This window comes from Rhinatrema bivittatum, chromosome 10, assembly GCF_901001135.1.
Source record: "Rhinatrema bivittatum chromosome 10, aRhiBiv1.1, whole genome shotgun sequence".
NCBI lineage: Eukaryota > Metazoa > Chordata > Amphibia > Gymnophiona > Rhinatrematidae > Rhinatrema > Rhinatrema bivittatum.
The window spans coordinates 119,689,508-119,714,981 of NC_042624.1; the positions used below are offsets into that span (position 1 = coordinate 119,689,508).

General features: G+C 48.8%; 1 protein-coding gene across 13 annotated transcripts in view; it reads left to right on the forward strand.

Moving 5' to 3' along the window:
• Positions 1-25,474, forward strand: part of B4GALT2 (beta-1,4-galactosyltransferase 2) — a 121,677-nt gene that overhangs the window by 43,888 nt on the left and 52,315 nt on the right. For 12 of the 13 annotated variants that reach the window (XR_003858927.1, XR_003858926.1, XR_003858931.1 and 9 more), the window contains exon 1: positions 3,830-4,154. Coding sequence is in view for 1 of the 13 variants with exons in the window: in XM_029618108.1 (XP_029473968.1) it covers positions 3,830-4,154 (325 nt within the window). In the remaining 12 variants the exon portion in view is untranslated. Of the gene's footprint in view, positions 1-3,772; positions 4,155-25,474 lie in introns of those variants that run through there. The other variant, XM_029618108.1, reaches the window with a different exon arrangement.

Consider the following 25,474-nt stretch of genomic DNA (forward strand, 5'->3'; position numbering starts at 1 on the left):
ATACTTCTGTGTACACTGGAAAAAGACGTCCCAGGGGGCTGAGCTGGCAGGGAGAGCATTTATTTGCATACTTCTGATTTTCAAACATATGCATGCAAGGGGCGGAAACTAGTGCTTATGTGCATGGATTATTACATGTCATGGAGGAGGGTCTGAGGGGCAGGATTCCAGACCCATTATTAATAGGCTGTGATGTGGAAAAGTCTTCGACAGGGAAGCAACCGTGAATAGATCTGGTTTTTGTGGTTTCATTTCCAGGTTTATCAGAGTTCTGTATTCTGGTCTGGCTGCAAGGATCTGGGCTAACGGCATGCTATGTGACCCGTTCTCATTTCACTGAGGGACCAGACAGGGGGGTGCTCATGGTCTGCGCTCCTTTTCATTGTAACCATGGAGCCCCCTTGTTCACATCGTGTAGCGAGACTGTGGCAGTGAGGCTAAAAGCTTTGTTTACGGACAATGATCGTCTATTGGCTCCAGATGCTTCACATCTATGCCCTTGGTTCTCCGTTTGCTCGAGATGAAGGGGTTTCCAGGCTTTGGCTGTCTTTGTTGAAACGGGCAGTAGCCTATATCAAGTACCTGGGAGTGAAAATCCGCAGGGATCCGTCCCATTGGTATAACTTGAACATCTCCCCTGTGATTAGAGAATTTAAAGATAAAGTACACTGCAAAGCTGGATACAGTTACTGGTGTCATGGTCTGGTAGGACTGCTCTGATAAAGATTAGCTTAGTCCCTTCAGTGATTATGTGTTTTGCAAATGCTGCCAAACTGGTGGATCAAAAAAAGTCCTTCAGTTAATTAATGGGAGATCCTCTAATTTTATATGGAGGGGAAAATCGGCAAATTTTGAGCAACATGAAATTAATGGACCCTAAAGGAGAAGGAGGGTTAAGCTTCCCTAATGTCTATCTGTAGAATTTAGCTTTTTATTACGTTCTTGGTGGGATTCCCCTATTTGTTGGATGCTCCGTTGGCACTTAGAATTACGCAGCCACTAGGTTTGCGGTATCTTCTGCAAAAGATGTACCCAAGCCTCTTTTGGACTTTATTCTGGTGGCTTGGAAGGCTGTTGGGAAGTTGCTAAGGCTTCCTGGGGTAGGCCCTTCAGTTTTCTGCTACTAAGGACTCCGTTATCTCCCCCAGCCAACGTTTATCCTCCCTTCCGTAGATGGGCAAGGTTGGGCCATTGAGCCTGACCTTAGAAATAAAATGGCTTACTCGTTTGACTGCAAGATTGAGAAACTTGGATTCAAGACACAGGAGCGTATGTTCTATCTTCAAATAAACAGTTTTATTTCTGCCAAGTTAGAGCTGAAGTCAGAAAGTATTAGCTTGGGTGGATTTCAGCATTTTTAAATTGGGTAAATACTCTTTGTCTTCACTGTATAAATCTCTTCACTCTGTTTCTTCACATGTAGTGCTACGCTGTCTGAGAGCATCCTGGAAACATGAGCTCTCTGGGGAAATTACAGAAGAAGACCTGTTACTAAGTGTTATAATGCTTAAGGAAATGTATTGGATGGGTTCTGTCGAGGGAGTTACAATTTAAAATCATACGCGAGATGCTCTTCTCCCCTTATAGAGCATTAAGAGCTGCTTTGAAAGATTGCCAAGCAGCCGTAAATGCCAAGGAAGCAATGCAACAATGGGGCATTGTGGGATAGTTTATAGGTCTAGGGAAAATATTTGGATCATTAGTGATAGGGTCATCTCAGTCCATGTCCTTGGTATTCTTCTTGGAAAGGGCGAGTCCCCTGCCTGGTAGCAGAAAGAAGTCTTATTGCTATCTGCTGAGATGCAGTGGTGCCTGATGTTAACTACTGGAAAGCAGAGATGCTGGAATGACTTTGTATGGCGTTTAAAGCCGCCAGTGCCAGGTAGGAGGTTCCTGCAGATCTGGAGTGGAGCTTCTGAAAGACGGGAGTAATAGATGGAAGTTCCCTTAAGTTAGTCTTTCTGTGGTCTGTATTCCCACACAGTCCAGAGAGCAACGTTAGCCTGCTAAACTTATCTGGAAGCATATTCAGCAGTGAAGCTGCACCTCTGGATATAACCGGTTCCGGCTAACTATAGGACAGCTCGTTGACTTGACCAGACTTAGCCCGCTAACTCAACGCCTCCCAGTTACGCCCCTGGACCGCCCCGGCTAAATTCTAGCTCCCTAACGTATTAGCCAGATAAAGGCTGGTGAAACATTAAGACGGATAACTATTACGTTACCCATCCAGATGGCTTTTGAATATGGACTTCCCTCTGTTTAAGATGGAGTTTGTACCCTATAAGATGGGGGGATAAGGACGGGCAGGGGTTTATTAATTGCATGTTCATGTTGCTATTGTATGCTGTGTTTTTTTGTGACAAATAAAACTAAATGAAAATAAAAAGAAATAGGCCTCATTTTCAAAAGCGTTTACACATGTAAATGCACTTTACCTGTGTAAGTGGGTTTTGAAAATTGCTGCAATATATGCATTGAATTGTCCATAGGATTTACACACATAAGTTCACTTTATGTGCAAAAATGGCTTTTGAAAATTGCTATGATAGTCTGTTACATTTACATGAATAACTCCTTTGAAAATTCACCTGTATGCGTGCAAATCTACTTGTGCAATTTCTACCTACGCAGGAGTGAATGTAAATGTGAGTGTATGGTCCACACGTGCATATGAAGTTTCAAAGCAGATTTATGTGCATAAGTCCGCTTTGAATGTTTGGGCTAGAGTGTGCAGGAACTTTCTACAACAGACTTCACCCCTTAGGGGGTAATATTCAGTAAGCCGGCGAGTTAGCCAGATAACTTGCCCTGGATGTTTAGTGAGATAGATGTCCCTCTGAATATCCCTGATAAAAATGATCCAGCTGACTTTAGAGCTGCTATGGGCCACGTCTAACTTATCCGGTTAAGTTAACAGGATAAGGCTAAATATCGCTACTTATCCAGCTAGGTTAATTGGATAAGTAGTGCCGCCCAGTAACGCCCTGTGCACGCTCACTAACTACATGGCTAATTATTTAGCTGCATAAGCCAGATTTGTCCGGATAAGTAGCATTTGAATATCTAGGTCAAAGGTTATCCGTCCATTTATTGGCTAAATGCATCTGATTATGGACTTCCAAAGAGAGGGGACTGGTCGGGATCCCATGTTAGGGCAAACGTAGTGAAGGAGCAATCCCGGGCTTTGCAAAGGGTAGAGTCCTAACGTGGGGATATTCTCCTGAAAACGATGCCGTTTAATTTCGGGCTGCTCTGGGCTGACGGCTGTTATGTTTGCATGAGAGTAATCACAGTGTGCGTGGCTGAGCTCCAGAGTTATCGCAAGCCCGCCTCGGCGCTCTCTGCTTAAGTGATGCTGATGGGGAGAACGCCGTTCTGTGGAGGTAAATCGCCAGCTGGCGTGGCTTGTTCTTCTCGTGCGCCGTAGGACACGGTATGTCAGGTTTTTTGTTTCTGCACTTCCCAAAGATATGAGGCCATAAACCCTACCTGGCCTGGCTGAGCGGTTTTACTGCAGATGTCGTCCTGCCAGCCTCCCTCCCGCATCGCTTCTAGCACGTACCTGGAACGGGCCAGATTGGCTCTTGCATTACTGCCCAGGCCACAGGTCCTTCTGGCAAGCTTGAGGTTAAAACCTCTGCAGGGCTGGGCCAGCAGCCTGGGTCGTGCGGCCCCCGGTGACGCCCGCGCTCCCTCTCTCTGAGGGCCCTTCCTCCGCCTCCTTTCCTAAGCTCATGGCTTGCCTTCTCTGTTTTCTCTCTTGGCACAGGTGCTGCGCTGCTGCTGACGGTTGCTGCCCATATGACTGCCTGCCTGTGCGCAGAAGATGAGCAGGCTCCTGCTGGGAGTGACCCTGGAGAGGATCTGTAAGGCCGTTCTCCTGCTCTGCCTGTTGCATTTCCTCATTATGATGATCCTCTACTTCGACGTCTACGCCCAGCACCTGGATTTCTTCAGCCGCTTCAACGCCAAGAACTTCTCCCGCGCTCACCCTTACTACAACCTCTCCCGGCCCAACGGGACCGCTCCCAGCTTCGTCACGCCTGCCGGCGGCGCTGGGGAGGCAGTGCCCGCCAGCACCAGGCCTGAGGCCAGCCAGCCGGTCTCCGAGAAGCCCTTGCCGCCGTGCCCAGAGGCCCCTCCTGCCTTAGGTAAGTCCCCAGCGCTGGGGGGGGAGGGCACTCGTGCCCTGTAGTTCACTATTCCTGCACGTCTGACCTCTGCTTCACAAATTATCTTTTGTGCTTGCCTCCTCACTTTTATCTGTGCTGTAGTTGAATTAGTAACTGAGTTTATTAACGTTTAATTATCTGTTGCGAGCATTTTCTTTTTTTGTGGATGTGAGTTTGATGAGAAGAGACCTTTCAAAGCACTGAGGAAAAGAAAGCAGGGATAATGTGGTGCCTTACAGACTCTGAGAACTTGGCTTCAGCAGTGCACGTTTATGTAACTCTTATCTACCCTTCTTAGCAAGCAACGCGCGTGCGAATGAGACAAAGACCTGGACTTTTACTATCGGTGACATCACCTGTAAATCGATGACATCATGAGCCCATATAATGTCTCTCTCCAATCCCGCTCAGTTGTGCGCGTGGTATAAAATCCTGGAATTGCTCAGAATATTGACATGGACGGCATATTCGGTTGCTGTGGTACATTACAGGAGTGGCCGAGTGGTTAGAGCAATGGGCTGGGAACCAAGCAAACCAGGGTTTGAATCCCATTACTCCCAGTAACATTCCTAGTGACCCTGGGCAAGTCACTTAGGCTCCATTGCCGTAGGTACCCACTTAGATTGTGAGCTCTTTAGGACAGGGATTCAGCAGACCTGAAAAATGGAAACCAACATGAGATAAAATTGGAAAGGTGGACGAGCAAAACAAAACATCGGATGCAGGATGGCAGGTGTCCTTTACTCGGCGCCCGTGATGACAGCCTCTGGGGATGGCAGGTGTCCTTTACTCGGCGCCCGTGATGCCAGCCTCTGGGGATGGCAGGTGTCCTTTACTCGGCGCCCGTGATGCCAGCCTCTGGGGATGGCAGGTGTCCTTTACTCGGCGCCCCGTGATGCCAGCCTCTGGGGATGGCAGGTGTCCTTTATTCGGCGCCCATGATGACAGCCTTTGAAGACGTTGGGACTTTCTCAGACGACACCATGTTTCCAGCTGGTTATTTTTCTACCTAATAAGCTTTGGGCCACCCCTATACTAATGGGTTTCCCCCCTCTGCCTTCCGTTTAGGGTTGTAACTGCCACTCTGTGCAGGGCACACCCATTACACCAAAATTACCGCCTGTCGTCTCTGTCTTCAGTGCCGGGAAAATTAGTGGAAACTATTCTCAAGATCAAAATTGTAGAGCATATAGAAAGACATGATTTAATGGGACACAGTCAACATGGATTTACCCAAGGGAAGTCTTGCCTAACAAATCTGCTTCATTTTTTTGAAGGGGTTAATAAACCTGTGGATAAAGGTGAACCGGTAGATGTAGTGTATTTGGATTTTCAGAAGGCTTTTGACAAAGTCCCTCATGAGAGGCTTCTACGTAAACAAAAAAGTCATGGGATAGGAGGCGATGTCCTTTCGTGGATTACAAGCTGGTTAAAAGATAGGAAACAGAGAGTAGGATTAAATGGTCAATTTTCTCAGTGGAAAAGGGTAAACAGTGGAGTGCCCCAGGGATCTGTACTTGGATTGGTGCTTTTCAATATATTTATAAATGATCTGGAAAGGAATACGACAAGTGAGGTAATCAAATTTGCGGATGATACAAAATTATTCAGAGTAGTAGAGTTACATTGGCTACCAATTGAACACAGAATTAAATACAAAACCCTCTGTATCATTCACAAACTAATTTATGATGAGAAATCAGACTGGTTGAACACAGCATTATGGGTACACACTCCACACAGGAACCTCCGCTCAGCAAATAAAGCCCTCCTAACCATCCCAACAGTTAAAACAGCAAGACTGACCCAAGTGAGAGAGAGAGCCCTATCACTAGCAGGACCCATAATCTGGAACACAATGCCTCCAGAGATCAGGCTACAAAGTGATCTCAAGGCATTCAAGAAAAACCTAAAAACATGGCTTTTTAAACAAGCATTTTACAAAGAGACGAAAGAATAGAGAGAAATTATTCAGGAAAAAACAGAAAGGCACAGACTCACAGTAAGTAGAACTTTACAATAGATTAATCTATGAACTCCACACCACAATAAACCATAACTATAATACCATGTGTGATAAAACCACCCGTGTAAGTGCCTTGGTACAACTGGTCATGAACTACTTCACAAAATGTCTATGTCTAATGATATATTGTAACCGAACCTTTAACGGCACCTGTTAGAATGTACTATAGTACACTTTTACCCTCATTAAATTGTGCCTACATGTAAACCGTTGCGACGGTATTTAACTTAGCAACGGTATAGAAAAGATTTTAAATAAATAAATAAATAGTTAAATCACAAGCGGCTTGTGATACATTACAGCCAGACCTTGCAAGACTGGAAGATTGGGCATCCAAATGGTAGATGAAATTTAATGTGGACATGTGCAAGGTGTTGCACATAGGGAAAAATAACCCTTGCTGTAGTTACATGATGTTAGGTTCCATATTAGGAGCTACCACCCAGGAAAAAGATCTAGGCATCATAGTGGATAATACTTTAAAATCGTCGGCTCAGTGTGCTGCAGCAGTCAAAAAAGCAAACAGAATGTTAGGAATTATTAGGAAGGGAATGGTTAATAGAACGGAAAATGTCATAATGCCTCTATATCACTCCATGGTGAGACCGCACCTTGAATACTGTGTACAATTCTTTTTTTTTTTTTTGAATTCTTTGTTTATTAATTTTTCATATGATATACAGAAATCAATTTACATTAAGATTATTCATTCTCTTAGGACAATCATAAAACTTATAAGAAAAATTTTTTAGGAAACAAATTAAACATCATTTGTACCTATCTTAACTTCTCTATCATATCTGAATATTAAGCGGTATACAGGGGGATCCAAGATAAATTTTAGGAACGTAACAAGGAATATTTAATTGTAAGTAATTAAGGAGGATTTATGTTATTATTCATGCTCGAGATGTTTTCAGGTGGCATTCCCTCCATCTTATGACTATCAAGAAACACACGCATTGGCTCTGGTTCGAAGAAAACATAGCGAATATCATTCAATATTAGAATACATTTACATGGGTATCTAATCGCAACTCTAGCCCCCAACAATCTTGCTTCCTGGCGCATATCCAACATTTTTTTTCTCCTAATTTGCGTTGCCTTAGTAATGTCCGGGAAAATCCAAGTCTTTTGTCCGTAGAACTCTTTCTCCCTGTTTCTCAGAAATAGCTTTAGCACCATTTCTCTGTCTGTTGGAAAGACAAATGTTACAGAGACAGTTCCACGGAACTCGACCTGTTCCTCCGAAGATGTTTCGAGGAAAGCTGTTAGATTATCACCATCATTCAAGATTGGATTATTTAAATTCTTATTACCAACATAGAAAATATTTGCAATAGGGGGAACAGTTTCAGCCGGCATTAGTAAGTTCTCTATAAGATACTTTTTAAATTGATCCCTCAAGGAGATCAATCTTATTTGAGGAAAATTTAGAACTCTTAGAGTTAAGTATCTTTGGGTATTTTCCATGTTTTCAATCTTGCGAGTAGTTATTGAATCAGATTTAATCAGATTTGTCTGAGTTTCTTGAAGAACAGAAATTTTTTCATTTATTTCTTTTATTTTAACTTCATGTTGAATTACACATGGTTCTATCTTTTTTATGGCGTCTTGATTATTTACCAATGCCTGTGTTAAAGTTGCAATTGATTTCTCCAATATTACTAAGGCACTCCAAACCGTTTCCAATGTTATCTCTCTAGGTTTAATCAGTTTTTGAACGGGGATCGTGCCTACCTTATCCCCTCGGCAAACTTCTGAAACCCTCAAGGTTTCGTACCTTGAATACTGTGTACAATTCTGGTCGCCACATCTCAAAAAAGATATAATTGCGATGGAGAAGGTACAGAGAAGGGCTACCAAAATGATAAAGGGGATGGAACAGCTCCCCTATGAGGAAAGGCTGAAGAGGTTAGGACTGTTCAGCTTGGAGAAGAGACGGCTGAGGGGGGGATATGATAGAGGTCTTTAAAATCATGAGCGGTCTTGAACGAGTAGATGTGAATCAGTTATTTACACTTTCGAATAATAGAAGGACTAGGGGGCATTCCATGAAGTTAGCAAGTAACACATTTAAAACTAATCAGAGAAAATTCTTTTTCACTCAGTGCACAATAAAGCTCTGGAATTTGTTGCCAGAGGATGTGGTTAGTGCAGTTAGTGTAGCTGGGTTCAAAAAAGGTTTGGATAAGTTCTTGGAGGAAAAGTGCATTAATGGCTATTAATTAAGTTTACTTAGGGAATAGCTGCTGCTATTAATTGCATCAGTAGCATGGGATCTTCTTAGTGTTTGGGTAATTGCCAGGTTCTTGTGGCCTGGATTGGCCTCTGTTGGAAACAGGATGCTGGGCTTGATGGACCCTTGGTCTGACCCAGAATGGCAATTTCTTATGTTCTTATGTTCTCTTCATTTCCTTCTTTCAGCCACTATGGATTCTCTGTGTTAATCCCATACCCTTTTGAATTCTGCTACCATTCTTCTCCTCACCGTGTTTTCCAGCGACTATTAGCTTTCCGCCATGATCTAGAGCACCTTTAAAACTAGATGGTGGGGGAGCGCTGACAGTCGCTCAGCCGCGCATGGTTCGGAATGACGTATCTGTGAAATATACAGAACAGGGAAGTTAAGGGCATCCCAACAGAGAGTGGTTACAATAAATGCAAAAGTGGCCCAGGTGTAAAGAGCAGACAGAGCAGAAAGATTTCAAATTGTCAGGTTGTTAACACATCAAAAAACATAGGTTGAATTGTCTCTGTATGCAAGTATTAGATGTCTAAAAAAAATAAGATGGGAGAGTTAGCATGTATAGCACCGGATGAAGACGTAGATATCACTGGTGGAAGGAGGATAACCAGTGGGACGCTATGATACCAGGGTACAAATAATATCGAAATGATAGGATGGATCAAATCGGTGGAGAGGTGGCACTATATGTAAAAGAGAGCATTGAGTCAAACAAGAAAAAAGTTCTACAGGAAGCAAAATGCAATGTTGACTCTTTATGGATAGAAGTACCATGTGAGAAGGGGAATTGAATAACAGTTGTTGTGTATTACTGTCCCCCTGGCCAGAAGGAACAAACTATGAAATGCTAACAGAAATTAGAGAAGCTAACAAACGGGCCGGTACAGTAAAAATCGCGGGAGAGCGCACTGTACTGTATCAGCCTGAATATCAGCAGCACAGTAATGGTGATTTCCATGATCCTGGTATTGACTGGGTAAATGTCATATCGAGTCATGCTAAGGAGGTAACATTTTTAGATGAAAGCAATGACTTCTTCATAGAACAGATGGCAAGGGGAGGGGGTGTTTTAGACCTAATCCTTAGCAGGACACGTGATTTGGTGCAAGAGGTAATGCTGTTAGGGCCACTTGGCAATAGTGATCATAACATGATCAAATTTGACTTGATAACTGGAGGGAGGACATTAAGGAAATCCACTGTGACTGCATTTAACTTTCACAGGGGAGATTATGAGAAAAATGGTTTAGGAAATAAATGAAAGGAGCAGGTGCAGAGGTCAAGAGTTTACATCAGGCATGGATGTTGTTTAAAAATAACATCTTGGAAGCCCAGACCAGATGTATTCCACTCATTAAAAAAGGTGGAAGGAAGGCCAAACGACTACCGGCATGGTTAAAGAGAAGTGACAGAGGCTTTTCTAGCCTAAATAACATCTTACAAAAATGGGAAAGGGATCCAAATGAAGAAAACAAGAAACAGCATAAGCATTGGCAATTTAGATAAGGAAGGCAAAGACAGAATTTGAAAATAAGCTTGCTATGGAAGCAGAAATTCATAATAAAAACTTTTTCAGGCATATTTGAAGCAAAAAAGCCTGCAAGGGTGTCAGTTGGATCATTAAATGATTAAGGGGTGCTAAGGGAGGAAAGGCCATAGAGAAGAGACTAAATAAACATTCTTTGCTTCGGTCATTGCTGAGGAAGATATAAAGGAGATACCCATGCCAGAAATGACATTTAAAGGTGATTCAGAGGAACTGAAACAAATCTCAGTGTACCTGGAGGATGTAATAGGGCAAATTGACAAACCAAAGAGTAGCAAATCACCTGGACCAGATGGTATACATCCTAGGGCACTGAAAGAGCTGAAAAATTAAATTGCAGACCTATTAATTTACAGATTATGATCATTAAAATCAGCTAAGGGTACTTAAAGATTGGAAGGTGGGCAATGTAACGCAGGTTTTTAAAAAGAGTTCCAGTAGTGAGCGGGGAAACTACTACTCGGAAAATTAGAAAGTCATGGGATAGGAGGCAGTGTTCTGTTGTGGAATGAGAACTGGTTAGCAGACAGGAAACAGAGAGAAGGGCTGAATGGTGCCCCAGGGATCTGTTCTTGGACCGAAACTTTTTAATATATTTATAAACGACGTAGAGATAGGACCGACAAATAAGGTGGTCAAATTTGCAGATGCGAAACTATTCAAAGTTGTTAAATCCCTAGAGGATTGTGAGAAATTGCAAGAGGACCTGAGCATGCAAATGGCTTGGGTAATAACGGACTAATCATTTTGAGGGTTTTGTGTCATTGCCGTGTGGCTGGAAAGCTTGAATGCAGTCTGGACTTGGGCTGGTATCGAAGCTACGTCTTCCGACCATGGGGGAGCCCGTCCTGGAATCTGTTTTTTTTTTTCCGTTCCTGCGAGTGCTTGCGGAGCTTGTATCGTGCATGCCCAGGGAATATTGGACGGGGAAGAGTTAACGCCAGCCTTGGCCATGGGAAGCATCACCAGCGCAGATACCCAGGATGGTAATCAGGAGGACGTCAGCCCATCATTATAGCCTAATCTGCTAATTAGTGTCATTACTGCAGCACAGGGGAATGCTGCTGTGTAGGCCGCAGCCTCAGCATGGATTCATCTTCCCTTTAACTTCGAGTATTGGAAAGCAAAACGTTCCAGGCATCCAAATGGGGAGGAAATAAAGTTAATAGGAAACTGCCACAGTTCATATGGATAAACAAGGAATAAATATAAGCAGTGGCATCTCCTTGCTGTCTGACTTTTGGCGGTTTTTTTGTTTAATTTTTGGAAGGCAGATTACTGAGGTCCTGTGATCTGCAGGTTTCCGTGTCCTGGCTCCTGTCTCTGTGCTACGGTGTCTGGCGAGGGTCACAGTGCGCTGGATGCCCCTCGGATGCGGAGGGAGACAGACCAGCAAGCGCACTCGGGGCTTTTTCCTTTCTGGGGGGGGGGGGGGGTGCCGATGTGCTCTGGCCTCAGGTAAGGTGTCCTGGCATTGTCTCGTGCCCAGAGCCGGCATCAATTGAACAAACCTCATAAGAACAGCGAGGGCTCTCGGGTCCCCATGCAGGCTTCGTTCCTCAGGACCTCACCACAACAGCTTTCTGGGACTTCCAGACATCTCATCGCTCCTCCCCACCTACTTTTAAGGCTCCCCCTGACAAATCGGTCTCAGAGTCAACATGCGGGTAAGAACTTGGCCGTCGTTGTCTTCTCCTGGTGTTCTGGCCATTTACAATTGCAGAGCCCTGGTCCCCTTCAGAGCTGTTCCTGGGGCCTGAGCAGAGGGTGCTGAGTGGGCTCCTGTATCAACACTTCAGATGCATTCTCCAGGTCCTTTCCTCCCCAGCCTCCATGGACATCTTTCTTTCCCTTATCTCTTTTACCCAAGTCCCGGTGTAACTTGTATGTGGCCCTTCCTAGCGTTGACCGCACCCAGGCTGGTTTCGTCTCTGCTGCACCTAAATATTATCCCCCAGGGAGAAAGGAGCAGCCCGACAGCAGTGAGATCGGGCGCCGGCAGGAGGACAGTCAGCGGGTGACAGTCAGCGGATGACAGTCAGCAGGATGACAGTCAGCGGGCGAATGTGTGGCGTCTTTCTGTATTTGAACAAAAACAAGAAAGGAATTTAACAGGGTGCATCCCCGTTTGCGCAGCCTTTTCCCAGGCCGTTATGATCCGGGGGGGGGGGGGGGGGGGGGGGGTGTGACGTCAAGCCCAGATCATTGGCTGGAAAGGAGGGCCATCGCCAGAAAGAATAACGTTGGAGCTTCCCATGTACCCGCAGGCCTTTAACGGCCCGAGTACCAGGAGTGTGCGCAGAGACTGCACCAGCGAATGCGTCGCTCACCACTGGGAATCGTCTTCTACCTTCTCCAAAATCAGTACGGATCCTTTTCATGGGGCAGCTGTGGGGGCCCAGTTCAAAGATTGGTTGCTTGGGGGTGCGGCCTGAGCCCTCTGACGAGCCTCAGACCCTGCTACCACGGCCTCAGATTCCCAGTCCGTACCCGGCCACCAGAGGGAGCTGTGGGCCAAGAGTTTAGTTTTCACGGCTCCCCTGTGCTCCCTCCTGGAGAGACGAGAGACGTTTCCGGTAAAGAGACCTGGGAGCCACACAGAACAGTTCGGTTTGCCGGGGCCAGAGAAGGCCAAGGGCCAGCCTTGCTATTCCCACTGCCGGACCTGGCCCGGATGGACGTCACCAGATGTGCGTTCTGCCATCTCCTGCGGCCTGCACTGCCCGCTGCTCCAAGAGGCAAACCACGGCTCTGCTTCTCTCCTGACCGGGGTGAGGCTGCAAGGGAGGCTGGGAAAACGCATCGTACTGGCATTTTCCTTGCATGGTCTGTATCGCAGGGCGTGCCTCATCTTTGAATCCTCGCTGCTGCCGCCGCCAGGGGAGGTCCAGGGTTATCACTGCTTTTTACAGTCCCTCCATGGTACAAATTTCTGCTGCTGTAGTTCAGCGCGTTCCCTGGTACCCGCAAACACGATTGGCAGAGCCTCTCTTTCCATCTGGGAAACCACTGCAGGAACCCTGGTCGCACCAAGAAATCTGGGAGTAAACTGGAACACGAAACACAAGATCAAACTCGGGTAACATGCAGACATAGGAGGTGGGACAGCACCGGGTCAAAGCATTTAGAGAATAATCATTTCACATAAGTTCATCCTTCCATTCCAGTCGAGTGGAAGTTTATTCCATTCAGCGCGTCATTCTGATCAAATAGTTTAAAAACGACATCAATGTGGCTCAAGGCACCTTCAGAGAGAAGCCGTTTCAGGAAACTCTACGTCCGAGATCTGCTAGAAAGAGAGGCAGTGTCGCTCACGCCTCCTCACACATCCATTTACCCTTCAGTGCCACACGTTCTCCAGTGCAGGTTTGTTTCTGGTGGCCACCACCACAACCGTGACTGCAACTCCAGGGTCCCGTGAGATGCAAACACTGAGCCCATTTACACGATCTGCAGCACTGCCTCCCCCAGTCCTCAGGCTCCAGTGTCTGCAGGTGCTTTGCACAGTCTTGGCGTCGGCCACGTCGTTGGCGTGGTGGTGGGAGGTGGGCGTCTGAGGCCCACCCTAGTTGCTGCTGTCAGCAGAGCCTCCTTCTGTCCTCCTCTTGCAAGGGTTGGGTGCAAGCCTTGCTGACGTGGCCTCTTTTGTGACATCCGTGGCACACGAGCTCCCGAGCTCTGCGGGCACATGAAAGCCTTTACAAGTGCCAGCATCAGCCCGCCTGGCCCAATCTGGTCTCGGGGCACACAACACCCCCATCTCGCCGGGGCATATGCTCACAAGGCCTGCCTGTGTGGCTACCTTTTGTGCTTTGGTTCACTGAAACAGGAGCCTCCCGTAATGGGGGAGGAAGTTTGCCCTCAGCTCTTCACTTGTGAGCCCTGCCAGCAGCTGCTCCACTGAAGGCTCCTCAGACGTGGCCCCGAACGTGCAGTGCTGTGCCCGGCGCTTCACAGCTGCAGTGAAGTCGTCCCCCCCGCTGGTCGTCTTCCATTGACCGAATTCAGACTGCTCTGTCCTGCTTCAAAATGATGTTGCAAAGTGTCCCAGAGATCTGTCAGAGAAACGACCTGGGCTCTGAGGAGAACGTCTACCGCCTTCCTGCCCACGAGGCCTCCTGCTATCTGGGGGCTGTGATGCTTTGGGCCAAGAGGTTCCGTGTGAGCCTGAATGTAAGTGGAAAAGGCTTCCGCAGCCCTGCCCAGGTGGACGTTTCTCGGTCGCTCCTCTGGGCCTCGTTGCCGCCGCTGGATCTGTTGATGAGGTCCCTTGGGATTGTCCCATGCCCGAAGAAGAGGCCAGAGTCGAGGTGCTTGCAAACAAGAGAACCTCTTCGAGCACGGGCTCCCGCATACGCGCATAGCCTTTTTCTTCCGGGTACCATTACCACGCCCTGCGATGACCTCACCCGGCAATTCAAGGCCCTGAAGTTCTTAGAGAGAAGTCACCCGGGTGCGGTTCCCTTTCCTGCGGCCCAGTCCCTGCCTGCCGCCATTTGTGATGGGGGGATTTCCGAAGCTGGACCCCCCCCCCCCAGCGGCCTCCCAGAGTCCCTGGCCTCCTCCTCCTCCAGCCGGCACCCTGGCGGTTCCTGTGGGGCGACGGGCGGTGCTTCCATTCTCAACGGCTGCGGGCACTGCCTCTGCGTCATCCCCGGCAGAAGCCCGGTTTGTGAATCCAACCCCGGTCCCGTGCGTGGCAGAGCACAGCACGGCTGCTGGGGGGAGCTGGGCCCAAGGGTCCGCAGTGCCCACCAGCCCTTAGGAACCCACAGCTGCCAAATGACTCAGGCCAAGGAGGGCAGCGTTTGGCCGGTTCTGGTTTTTGCACTTCTGTCCTGGTGCATTGTGGTATCTGTAGTCCCTGCTTTTCCCATTTGCAGTCGGCTGCTGCAGGTACCGGACTGCACCAGGATGGGGTTTTCCTCATTTCTGGAAGGCTGCGTGCAGTGCAGATGGAGGTGGCACTGCTAGCCTTATCGATCAGCCTCATAGTATTTCAGGGTAACGCAGGCTTTATCCTGCTTCTTTCGGCTTTCGTGCTCACTTGGAAGAGGCCATCGCTGGGTTACTGCATCGCGAACCTTCACGCGCAGCCGCTCGAGGTTTCTGTTCCTATTTTATGTTCGCTCCCAACCTCCTTCCGGGGGAGGGGCCGCCCCCCCCCCCCCCCCCCCCCGGGCTCCTTCCAGGACCCTGCAATCACGAGCCCTAAATCTGACCACTAGGTGTCGCCATTGTGCAGTGACCGGGGCTGTGGACTGTGCCCGAAAAATGAGCCTAAGCCGAGCTGCCACCGAGCCCCTGGGCCGGCCCGGAATGCTTTAATTAGTTCTGGCTTCTGCTCACGAGCCGGTGCCGATTCATTTTCTTACATATTTGGCCGCACGCACCGCATTCATCTTTGTACCCTCTAGCGCCAGTCCAGTTGTAAGTGAAGTGCAAATTACAATATCACGTTCTCCAGTGTAGGTGGGCGCGCGTTCTTGCACGGTCAGTCCATGGCCTTTTCCACGGACGTCTAGGCGACGCGACAGAAACGTGGGACCAAGCTGGCCCTGTGTCTCGTAGGCCAGTCTTCTCTCTACGCTGTTTTGCTCAGCAGTGCGATCCTGTAAGCGCCCACATCCCTCCGGACTTGCCTGGCGTCTTCGCTGCGCTGCCTTTAGAAAAAGACAAAACATTTTTTGGCAGCGTAGCATTAGTTCAGCCACGCTTGCTGGTTTTCAGTTTTGGAGTATTTTCTCTTCTGCTTTGCTTGTTCACAACTCCTGCTCTAATTCTTCCCGCTGCGGGTTCCAATCCCCTCTCCGCTGAGTCTGGTTGCCGTGCTCATGTCCGAGGAGGAAGCTCTGCAGCTCTCATGCCGGAGGGGTATCCGCCAGTGTCGCTTGTGCTTGCTCTCTGGGGGAGTGGGAGCAGCAGAGACTTCAGGGAAGACAAGGGTAAGGTCGTGGTCCCCTGCCCGTCAGACGTATTTCCATATTACCATTTTTTTAGGATACTTTATATAATCATATATACATATTTTCATGTTGACAAACATATTACCAGGCTATTTATTTATTAACTCGCATGTTTATGAGCTGCTTAGTAAGATACTCTAATTTGTCACTTTCGTTTAACCTCTCAATGTAAACCGCTATATGAAGCGATAGTTACTGTTCCTTGTAAACCGGGGTGATATTTATATTATACAGGAACCTCCGGTATATAAAACCTTTAAATAAATAAATAAATAAATAAAGGTGGCGGAACGGCCTGAGGCTTGGGCTGTGATCCTGCGGCTGTGGAAGGCAGAGCCCTGCGGTAACCGAATGCAATCCGCTCTGAGGTGCCTGAAACAGAAATAAATAAAAAAAAACTGTGCAGGTGAGCTGCGTTCTGTGAAACGTGAGTGCACAATCCAGCAAACAGGAGCGTGGGTGATCTTCATCGTGAAGCATACGGGGCTCAGGGGTAAAGATCTAAGCACGAGGGATAGGGGGAGCTGTGCTAGAGACATTCAGAGGGCTGAGGACGGGGGTCCCTTTCAGTGGAACGGAGGCTCTGACGGGAGGGCTCATGGGATAAGGGCGAAAGGGAATATTTCTTTACGGGGAGGGTGGTGGAGGCGAGGATGGTATCTGGATCCGAGAGCATGGGACGAGCGTAGGGATTGCACCGCTGAGCGGCTGCTGTGGCTGGGCAGACGCGGTAGGTCCTCGGGTCTTTTCCTGCCGTCACCTTTCTCTTTTGTATGGTAGCGGTCGGCTGCGCTTTGTTTTCCACTCTCCCTCACTCCGCCAACGTCCGCGATGCACAAGTGGAGCGTTCTTATCCCGCTGGGCTTCTACCGACGCCGTCACCGCGAGGAACGCCGCAACGCGTCAGCCGAAAGCCGAACCCAGGAGAAGCCTGGGAATCGGACGCAGCTTTCCTCGGGGAAACGAGATTCCAGCTTAGGAGGTGCTGGCGTTTCTCGCTGCGAGCCTGGTGCTGATACCCAGAGTCCGCTCAAGGGGCCTCTCGTTTCCTTCATTTGCAGTTCTTCCTCTTGGGCGGCGTCCGAAGGAACGGAAAGGTTAAGGTAGCCGTCGTTAGCGGGATGGAAAGCTGCCTTGCAGCACCTCGCACGCTCCGCCCCTTCAGGCGCGGTCGGAGCAACGTTTTCGCTTGGCGTTTGGCTGCGTTTTCGGGGTCTCCTCGGAAGTCTGCTCGGGGGTGACCGTACAGCCTTCTGCTCCCATCTGCAGCCCTTTCCCAGTGCAGAATCCCTGACGAGCTGCGACTCCTTTGCCAGGATTTATGAAAGGCAGAGAGCGCACGCGAGCTCCTCGGGTGCAGTTTTGGTCCCGGGAGTCTGCATTTTGCGGCCTGTCAGGCAGATTTTGAGCCTCTCCTGCCCTTATTCAGAGTCGTGGTACCCTGGCTCAAGGGTAGCAGCTTTCAACATAAGCAACCTCGCTGTTCCTTCCGGGCACGTTTGCAGAACGAGGGTTTCTGTTCACAGCGCCCCTGCATGAATCCGGCTTAAAGCTGCATTTTACATCTGTAAATGCAGTGTACTCGAGTGGGTGGGCTCTGGAAATTGCTACAATACGTGCCACTCAGTTGTCCATAGGATTCACTCGCGCAAGTGCCCTTTACTGGAGTGCCTGGCTCTGGTAGTGGGTTCTTCGGTAATGACCTCCAGGGTCAGCAGCTCCAGAGAATCAGTCCAGTACCCAGACAGTGACTTAGCCAACCCGCCTTCGGGGGTCTCCGCTGGGTCTGCCCACATTCAGCCCTCAGCCTCCTGGGAATGACCCAGTTCTTCTCAGCAGACCCTTTGTGCAAGCCCCGTTCCTCAGGAACAGGGTTATGGATCGTTACCTCAGACCCTGTGTAAACTCCTCTTAGTCTGCTCAGCTTAAATTTACATAGGAACTGCCATACTGGATCAGACTAAAGGTCCAACAAATCCAGTATCCTGTTTCCCCACAGAGCAGGATCCCAAGGGATAGTAGATAAGCTTCCAAGCTGCTCATCCCAAGAATAAGCAATGGATTTATGTAACTCTCCCTTAATAGTGGTTTATGGACTTTTCCTCCAGGAACTTATCCAAATCTTTTTTAAGCGCAGCTACACTAACAGCTTTCACCACATCCTCTGGCAGCGAATTGCAGAGTCTAATTATTATGGCAGAGGGTTGGCTGAAGGCCAGGCAGGCCATTTTTGCTCTTACATCACTATTCTTAGCTCCCCAGCTTCTATTTAAGACATCTGAGTTTCTGGCGGTTCTGCAGCCTGATACTGAATGCCCTCGGAGAGTGTGGGAGTGCTGTACTGACAGGAATAGATTTGCATAAAGACGTTTGTGAATGCACAGGATCTCCCATACCAAGCTGCAGTCTTAGAGCTGCCGAAAGTGGCACTATAGAAATACGGAGGCGTCGTCCTGCAGATGTGCGGAGGAGGGCCAGAGGAACCTGGGTGGTAAAAGTGACTCACTCAGGGTCGTGCAGAGCGAACCTTGCAGACCAGCAACCTTTAACCAGGGGTGCCCCCCTTCCGGGCAATTAACGATCAGCCTGAGCTGCGACTGGAGTTTTGTGGAGGATGCGTGACCTTCCTGAGCAGTGGCATTGCCACCGAGACTTGTCACACCCCCAAAGCCGCTTCTGAAGTGGAAATCCTGTGAACTGAATCTTTCTTTTTTTCTCATCAGTAATTCTATCTGTCAGAATATGGAAGTGTAGCAAGCCAAGCCCTGAGAGACCTGGCCTGCTGATTAGTAGGCCGGGCCACTTTGCATATTTCTGGTTGTGAGAAACGGAAAGGGACAGGTCCGATGAGATGCAGACGAGGCGATTGCCGGAGCAGCACGTTCAGCGCCGATGCATTCCTCTGTCTTGTCTGTGTATCGTCCGTGGCGAGAGGCACGGGAGGATCGGATCTTAACCCTTCCGCTGCAAGCACCTGGACCAGCCTGATGACCCAGCGGCAGCGCCGTGCGGAAGCCCGGCTTCGACTCTCGAGCTCCGCTCTGTCCCTCGAGCGAGCGAGCGCCGGCATGCTGCAGAGGTGAGACTCAGGACCCTTGGGGAGGGATGGCGAGCACACCAGTGGCGCCTGCTGGTCAGGCCTAACGTGCGCTCATACAGCCTCTTGCCCCCTGCTACGGTGCATCACTTAGCCTCTCTAGTCTTCAGATAATCTCTTCCCTTCGTCGTTCATGTTTCCTCCCCCCGTGTCAGACTGAAGCTTCATCTCTCTTCTGCTCTCTATCCACCCTTCTCGCTCCAGCTTAGTCTGCGTGCAGACACTGAACACCTGTAATTAATCACCGTGTCGCCCTGTTTCTAGAATTTGGAAAGCACCACGGATTAAGGAGCCATAACAGTGAAAATAATCATCGTCATTACAATAATTGTCTGGTTTCTTTCCCGTGAAAGGTGCTGACTAACCGCCTGTGGATCCTCTTAGGTTTGATCTGGATCTGTCCTCCTGGGCGCCTTCCTCTCCTGCTAACCTTACAGAGGGATTTACGTCCTATTCCCCTTTCGGTATCGGAGGCAGGGTCGGTGGATCTGGGCTGCTGCCTTCCCCCCAGTAGGTGAATTTAAAGTTACCAGCGCGTTTTACTGAAGCAGCATTGAAAGGCGGTGCACATGCAGTCTCAGGCCTCATTGGTGCTTTAATTCCTTCTGCATCCGTTAGGTGGAGGGCAGTATTCAGAGCGGTTTACCTGGGTGAAACACCGCTTCATTCCTGCAAGTGTGCTTGTTGAATATCCTCCGCCCTATTGGCAGGTGACGCTACGCGGGCGAGGCGTTCCTGGGGGGGGTGGAGCGTGGAAACGTGCGCCCACATTTGTACTTTCAAACTAGGGTGGCCAACTGGCTCCAGATTTTCAGGACAGGCCGATCCGGTCCTGGCTTTACCCCATTGCCTGTCTGGATTGTGGTCTTGCTTTTCTTAGGGAAAACAATAGCGGGGTTGGTGGGGGGATAAAATGAGAACTGACTCGAGCTGGCCTGAAAGTCTGGAGCCAGTTGGTGGCCCCTGTCTCAAACACGCCTGCGTACGTTTAGCTGGAAGACGCAGCTGCAGGCTGATGCCGGAGCTTTTCCCTTAGGCTGCTTTTCCAGGGGAATGGGTACAAATCCTGCCGCTGTTTGACCGACCTGCATCCTGATGCTGAGAACTCACGCTCGCCACCCATCGCAGAAAGCTGCTTGAAGTCTGCAGCCTCCATGTCTGGAAGAGGCCTGGAGACTGCTCTGGGGCCGTGCATGGCTGCACTCCTCTCCCCTCCGTGGCGGGGCAGAAGGAAAAGTGCAAATAGTGTCTCTTTGTCTCACTTTTCATTTGTACAAAGAGCCGCAAATAAGTAAGGAGAGGACCAGAGGAAGAGATGAGATCAGTCTGAAGCCTGGCAGGGCAGACTCTCACTGGTCCGTTACAGGCGGCAGGCGTGGCAGCAGCAGATCAGCCCCCGATCCTTTTGGACAGAGCTCCTGCGTGTCCTCCGGTGCCCTCTGGGTCCCGGGCCGGCCGCAGCACTGAGTCAGCACTGATTAATGAAATCAGTCGGCCGTAGGGATTGATGGGCTGCCCGTTTTTATCGATACGAGCGCTGCCTTTGATCTAGTGCGTTGTCAGCTTTCATTATCTGGACTCGCTGCGCTTGGATTTCGTGGCACGAGATTGTCCTGCTTTACTTCTTGCTTTGAAGGCTCAGACATTTTGGCTCAGTAAGGAAAGAGGGTCCTAGCGAGCCCAGAGCTTTATGTTGCAGGGAACCTCAGGGCTCTTTTTCGGCCTTCACGACTATTTAATCTTTTTTTTTTTGGCTTCACTTGCTGCTGCTGTTCAGGGATTTGCCATTAGCTTTCTTTTTTTAATCTTTTTTTTTTTTTTTTAATGCAGATGACATTCAGGTTGTGGTCTATGACAAAGCCTATGGTAGGAATGAACTGGCTAAATGTAAAGTTTTCCTAGACTTTATTGCGAAATGTCCTGAAGTCCGTCCAGAAAAATTGGATGTTTATGGATAAACAGGTAAATGTGCCTTTGAATATTATTCTTCACAGGTCAGAAGAAAGGTTATTCCTTTAAAAGATGCTGTGACATCTGGAGGGGTTACGCTTGATGGAAAACTTCACAGATTTCATGGGGCCGATGAAATACCGTGTGCTAGCCGCTGCGCACGGATTAACACGCAATCGGACGCGTTTCCAAACCCCTGATCCAATACGGGGATTAGCACATCCAAATCAGCGAGGAGCTAAAAGCTCTCGTCCCATGGAGCTCCGCGTAGACGAGGCTATTGGCTAACCCCCCCGATCCAATACATTTTCCATGCAGCCAAGGCGGCAAAGTAAACGCCCGCCCGGGACTGGCATAAAGGTCCGCCACGCTCAAGAGCGCATCGAAAAAAAGAAAAATCCCGCCTTCTCGGATTCCTCCTAATATTATCGCAGCGATACCAAGCACGAGGAGCCAAGTAAAGTAGCATTTAGTTTAAAAATAAATAAATAAATAAAAGTTGGGGGGGGGTTTCCCCAAAAATTCTGAACGTCCAGGCCATGTATCTTGTGCGTGTCTACGCCGGTAGCGGGAGAAAACGGACACTCGTAGCTTGAGCGTCCGTTGTCCCACCCCCGCTGACATCCACCTCTCCTGTGCGCCGGATACTGAGGCGGTGCTAGGGACGCACATTTATCTCCAGCGCAGTCCCTCATTTAAATATTGCATCGCGCGTCCAGGAGAGGTGGGTGGGCGCACGTTAGGAAAGTGGGTGCTCAGCACCGAGCGCACATTCATTGCGTCGGCCCTCGTCTGTGGTGCATTCTTCCTTCTTCCACGTGAGGCTTATCTGTCGACTCTGATCTTTTATCCGTTTCATGATCTCCGAGCATTAGCCCGTGCTTGTTTTCTCTACAGTAGACTATTGAAATCCAGCCTAGGTGACTTCAGTTGTTATAAAATATTGCAGTTAGATTGATTTGCGGCTTGAGAACATTTGATTGTCTCCACTGCATATGGTCTTTAGTTCTTTTTATTGGGGCCTACCTCAGTATTTATCAGTTGCGTTGATCGGGTGCCTTTACAGTCTTCATAGAAAGATCTTGTGATAATTCCTTCATAAATGAGATTAGAAGTTACAAGGCAATCAGCATTTGCATGCCAGGCCTCCCTTCTCCGGGATACCTTGCCGATGGAAGCTAAAACTAAATTCAGAAAAGCAGCAAAAGTCTGGGTTATTTTAGTGAAGTGTTTTGTGTTATGACTGTATTGTATTTATGTTCCTTCTTTGGTTTTTTTGTGTGCGATTGTTTATGGTGTGTTGTATTCTTAATTTATTAGTTTTGTCTTGCTTTAAGATTTTGAGTTGGTGATATTTTATTTATTATATAATAGGAACATAGAAATGAGGAGTGTCACGTTGTACATCACTCATTTCTTTTTTGTTAAGTGGTTTATCAAGACTTAATAAACCAAATCTATAGCACCATCCCCCTGTATTATAGTAGGTGTGTTTTTGGTGTGAGCATCCCCTGCATTTGTAGGGGAGACGGCAATGGGTTTTGTACTCTGTAGAGACATTCGTCTCGCTGCGGCCTCCACTTGTTAATGCTGCTTGCAGAACTCATGGAGAGGGTACCTGGAAGAGGCTCATGGCCCAGGAAGCAGGTCAGGTACCGTGACCGAAAATCATTTTCCCTTCCTGCTGAAGTACTGCAGGCCCTACTGCATCGCCGGCTTCACCCCCACTTCTGATCGCAGGCTTTCTGGCATTCCAGCGTAAGGTTCTGGGCTCCACCGCGCATCCGCCGCCTATCCCGAGAAGAAATGCTCTGCTGACTACTCCTGGGGCCGCCCCGTGTCGCGACCCATTCATGTAGCGGGTCCTTTAAGGTGCAATCAATCGAAAAGGTGCCCAGGCCCCCTTCCCGGCTCACGTTAAATGCAGGAAGCCATCGCTCCCTTCCAGGGCTGGCACAAACGGCAGCAGCTGTAATTGCAATTTCATTGCAGGGGACGTTAATGGTGTGTAATTACTTTGGATTTAACTTGAAATCACATTAGATGGATCCATCTAAAATGCTGATTGTGGCAGCCAATATTGCTTTGGTAATTAGATTTTATTTTTCCCTTCATTAGCTGAGGGAAGAGAATTAAAGTCAGCGTGCCTCATCTGCTCCTCTCCGGCACCTGTACCTGACAGCAGCAATCAGTCCGGTAGTGCAGGCTGGGATGCAGGAGGAGATGAGAGCATCTCAAGTTATAGAAATGTTGCTTGAATGAATAGCAGGACTACGAATCCCAGAATGCTTTGAGGCGAGGGTGAGAAGACCGGGACCGGATTAGCTTGTCCCTTGGAACCTAAGCTAGCGGTACGTGATTGGTCACCTGAAATCTGGACACCTTCCAGGATCTGGAACGCTGACGTGATTGGCCGATTTCTGCCTGGAAGGAGGCTGGCAAATAGCAGTGAGGAGGGAGTTACAAATGGAGGTGGCACGCTTTCACTACTGGCCTTGAGTCCCCACACTGGAGTTACTGACGTCATCACTGAACCTCGCAGCTGAAAACTGTTTCATCCTCTCAATTTTCAGCGGAATTTGCTGTTAAAAATGGCGTCCGTGGATCTGAAAACTCTGCTCCTCTCCCTGTGCTGTGCTTGAGACGATGAGCCCACATGTGTCAGTTCCAATTGAGCCCTGATATGCAGAATGGGTTCAAGTTCTCAGAAAAGCAGGATTTAGTTCTCCAGCTGCTGTGGTTGTGGTTGTGCTGTGGTTGTAGTTGTGCTGTGGCTGTGCAGTGCTGTGGTTGTGCTGTGGTTGTGCTGTGGTTGTGGTTGTGCTGTGGTTGTGTTGTGGTTGTGCAGTGCTGTGGTTGGGCTGTGGTTGTGCAGTACTGTGGTTGTGCAGTGGTTGTATTTGTGCTTTGGTTGTGCAGTGCTGTGGTTGTGGTTGTGCTGTGGTTGTGCAGTGCTGTGGTTGTGTTGTGGTTGTGCAGTGCTGTGGTTGTGCAGTGGTTGTAGTTGTGCTGTGGGTGTGCAGTGCTGTCATTGTACAGTGCTGTGGTTGTGCAGTGGTTGTAGTTGTGCTGTGGTTGTGCAGTGCTGTGGTTGTGCTGTGGTTGTAGTTGTGCAGTGGTTGTAGTTGTGCTGTGGTTGTGCAGTGCTGTGGTTGTGCAGTGGTTGTAGTTGTGCAGTGGTTGTGCAGTGCTGTGGTTGTGCAGTGGTTGTAGTTGTGCTGTGGTTGTAGTTGTGCAGTGGTTGTAGTTGTGCTGTGGTTGTAGTTGTGCAGTGGTTGTGCAGTGCTGTGGTTGTGCAGTGGTTGTAGTTGTGCAGTGGTTGTAGTTGTGCTGTGGTTGTAGTTGTGCAGTGGTTGTGCAGTGCTGTGGTTGTGCAGTGGTTGTAGTTGTGCAGTGGTTGTAGTTGTGCTGTGGTTGTAGTTGTGCTGTGGTTGTAGTTGTGCAGTGGTTGTGCAGTGCTGTGGTTGTGCAGTGGTTGTAGTTGTGCAGTGGTTGTAGTTGTGCTGTGGTTGTAGTTGTGCAGTGGTTGTAGTTGTGCTGTGGTTGTAGTTGTGCTGTGGTTGTGCAGTGCTGTGGTTGTGCCTTGGTCCTTCTGAAGCTCGATGGCTCTCTGGGGCCAGGCCGGGAAGGTGCTCCCCATTCCACACTGCTCTGTCACTTTAATGAACAGGAAACTGCCCCCCCCCCCCCCCCCCCCCCCCCCCCCCCCCCCCCCCCGTGCCAGTCTCAGGCAGCTCAGCACATTCACATCTAGGGGGATTTGTATTTTGTTTCAGATCAAAAGGATTTCTCAGGAGCCTCCCAGTTGCTTTGAACGTGGGTGCTTTGCACCTGCTGTTTGTGGGGGCGACCGAGCAGGGCGGAAATAGACTGGAGATGTGCCGGTTTCCTCCCCCACCTAAAAATACTGGCAATGTTTGTAGCCGGGCAGAGGAAAGCAAGTTTCATACCCAAGGAGATCAGTCTTTAGCTGGGTAAAATGCTTTTTTTTTTTAAACATGTATTAATCGCGTCTCCAAAACAAATGAAACTCATTAAATCTAACCAACTGTCATGCAGCACATATCTTAGAGAGCATTACACAGCCATTTCACTCCCACTCCAGCGCGTGTCCATACCCCCCCCCCTCGACGTGACGCCACAGCCTGGCAGGAATAAGGGGAGAGAGGCAGGGCAGGTCTGTATCCCCACAGAGAGAGGGGCTAGGAGAGGATACATCAGAAGGATGGGTGCGCGTGGCCCGGCAATGTGCTCGGATGGCTTGCGGGCCATCAGCATTAGTAAACCGTCCAGGGCTATCTGTTCTGCAGTGGTGTCAGAGGCCATCCCTGTCCTGCGGCAGGGTTCTCTCAGTGGCTGCCCCCATCCTGCAGCGCTATCTCCACGTGACCATCCTACTATCACTGCTACGCCCAGCCTGCTACTCGACACACGCGGCGCTGCACAGAAACACATAAGGGACAGTC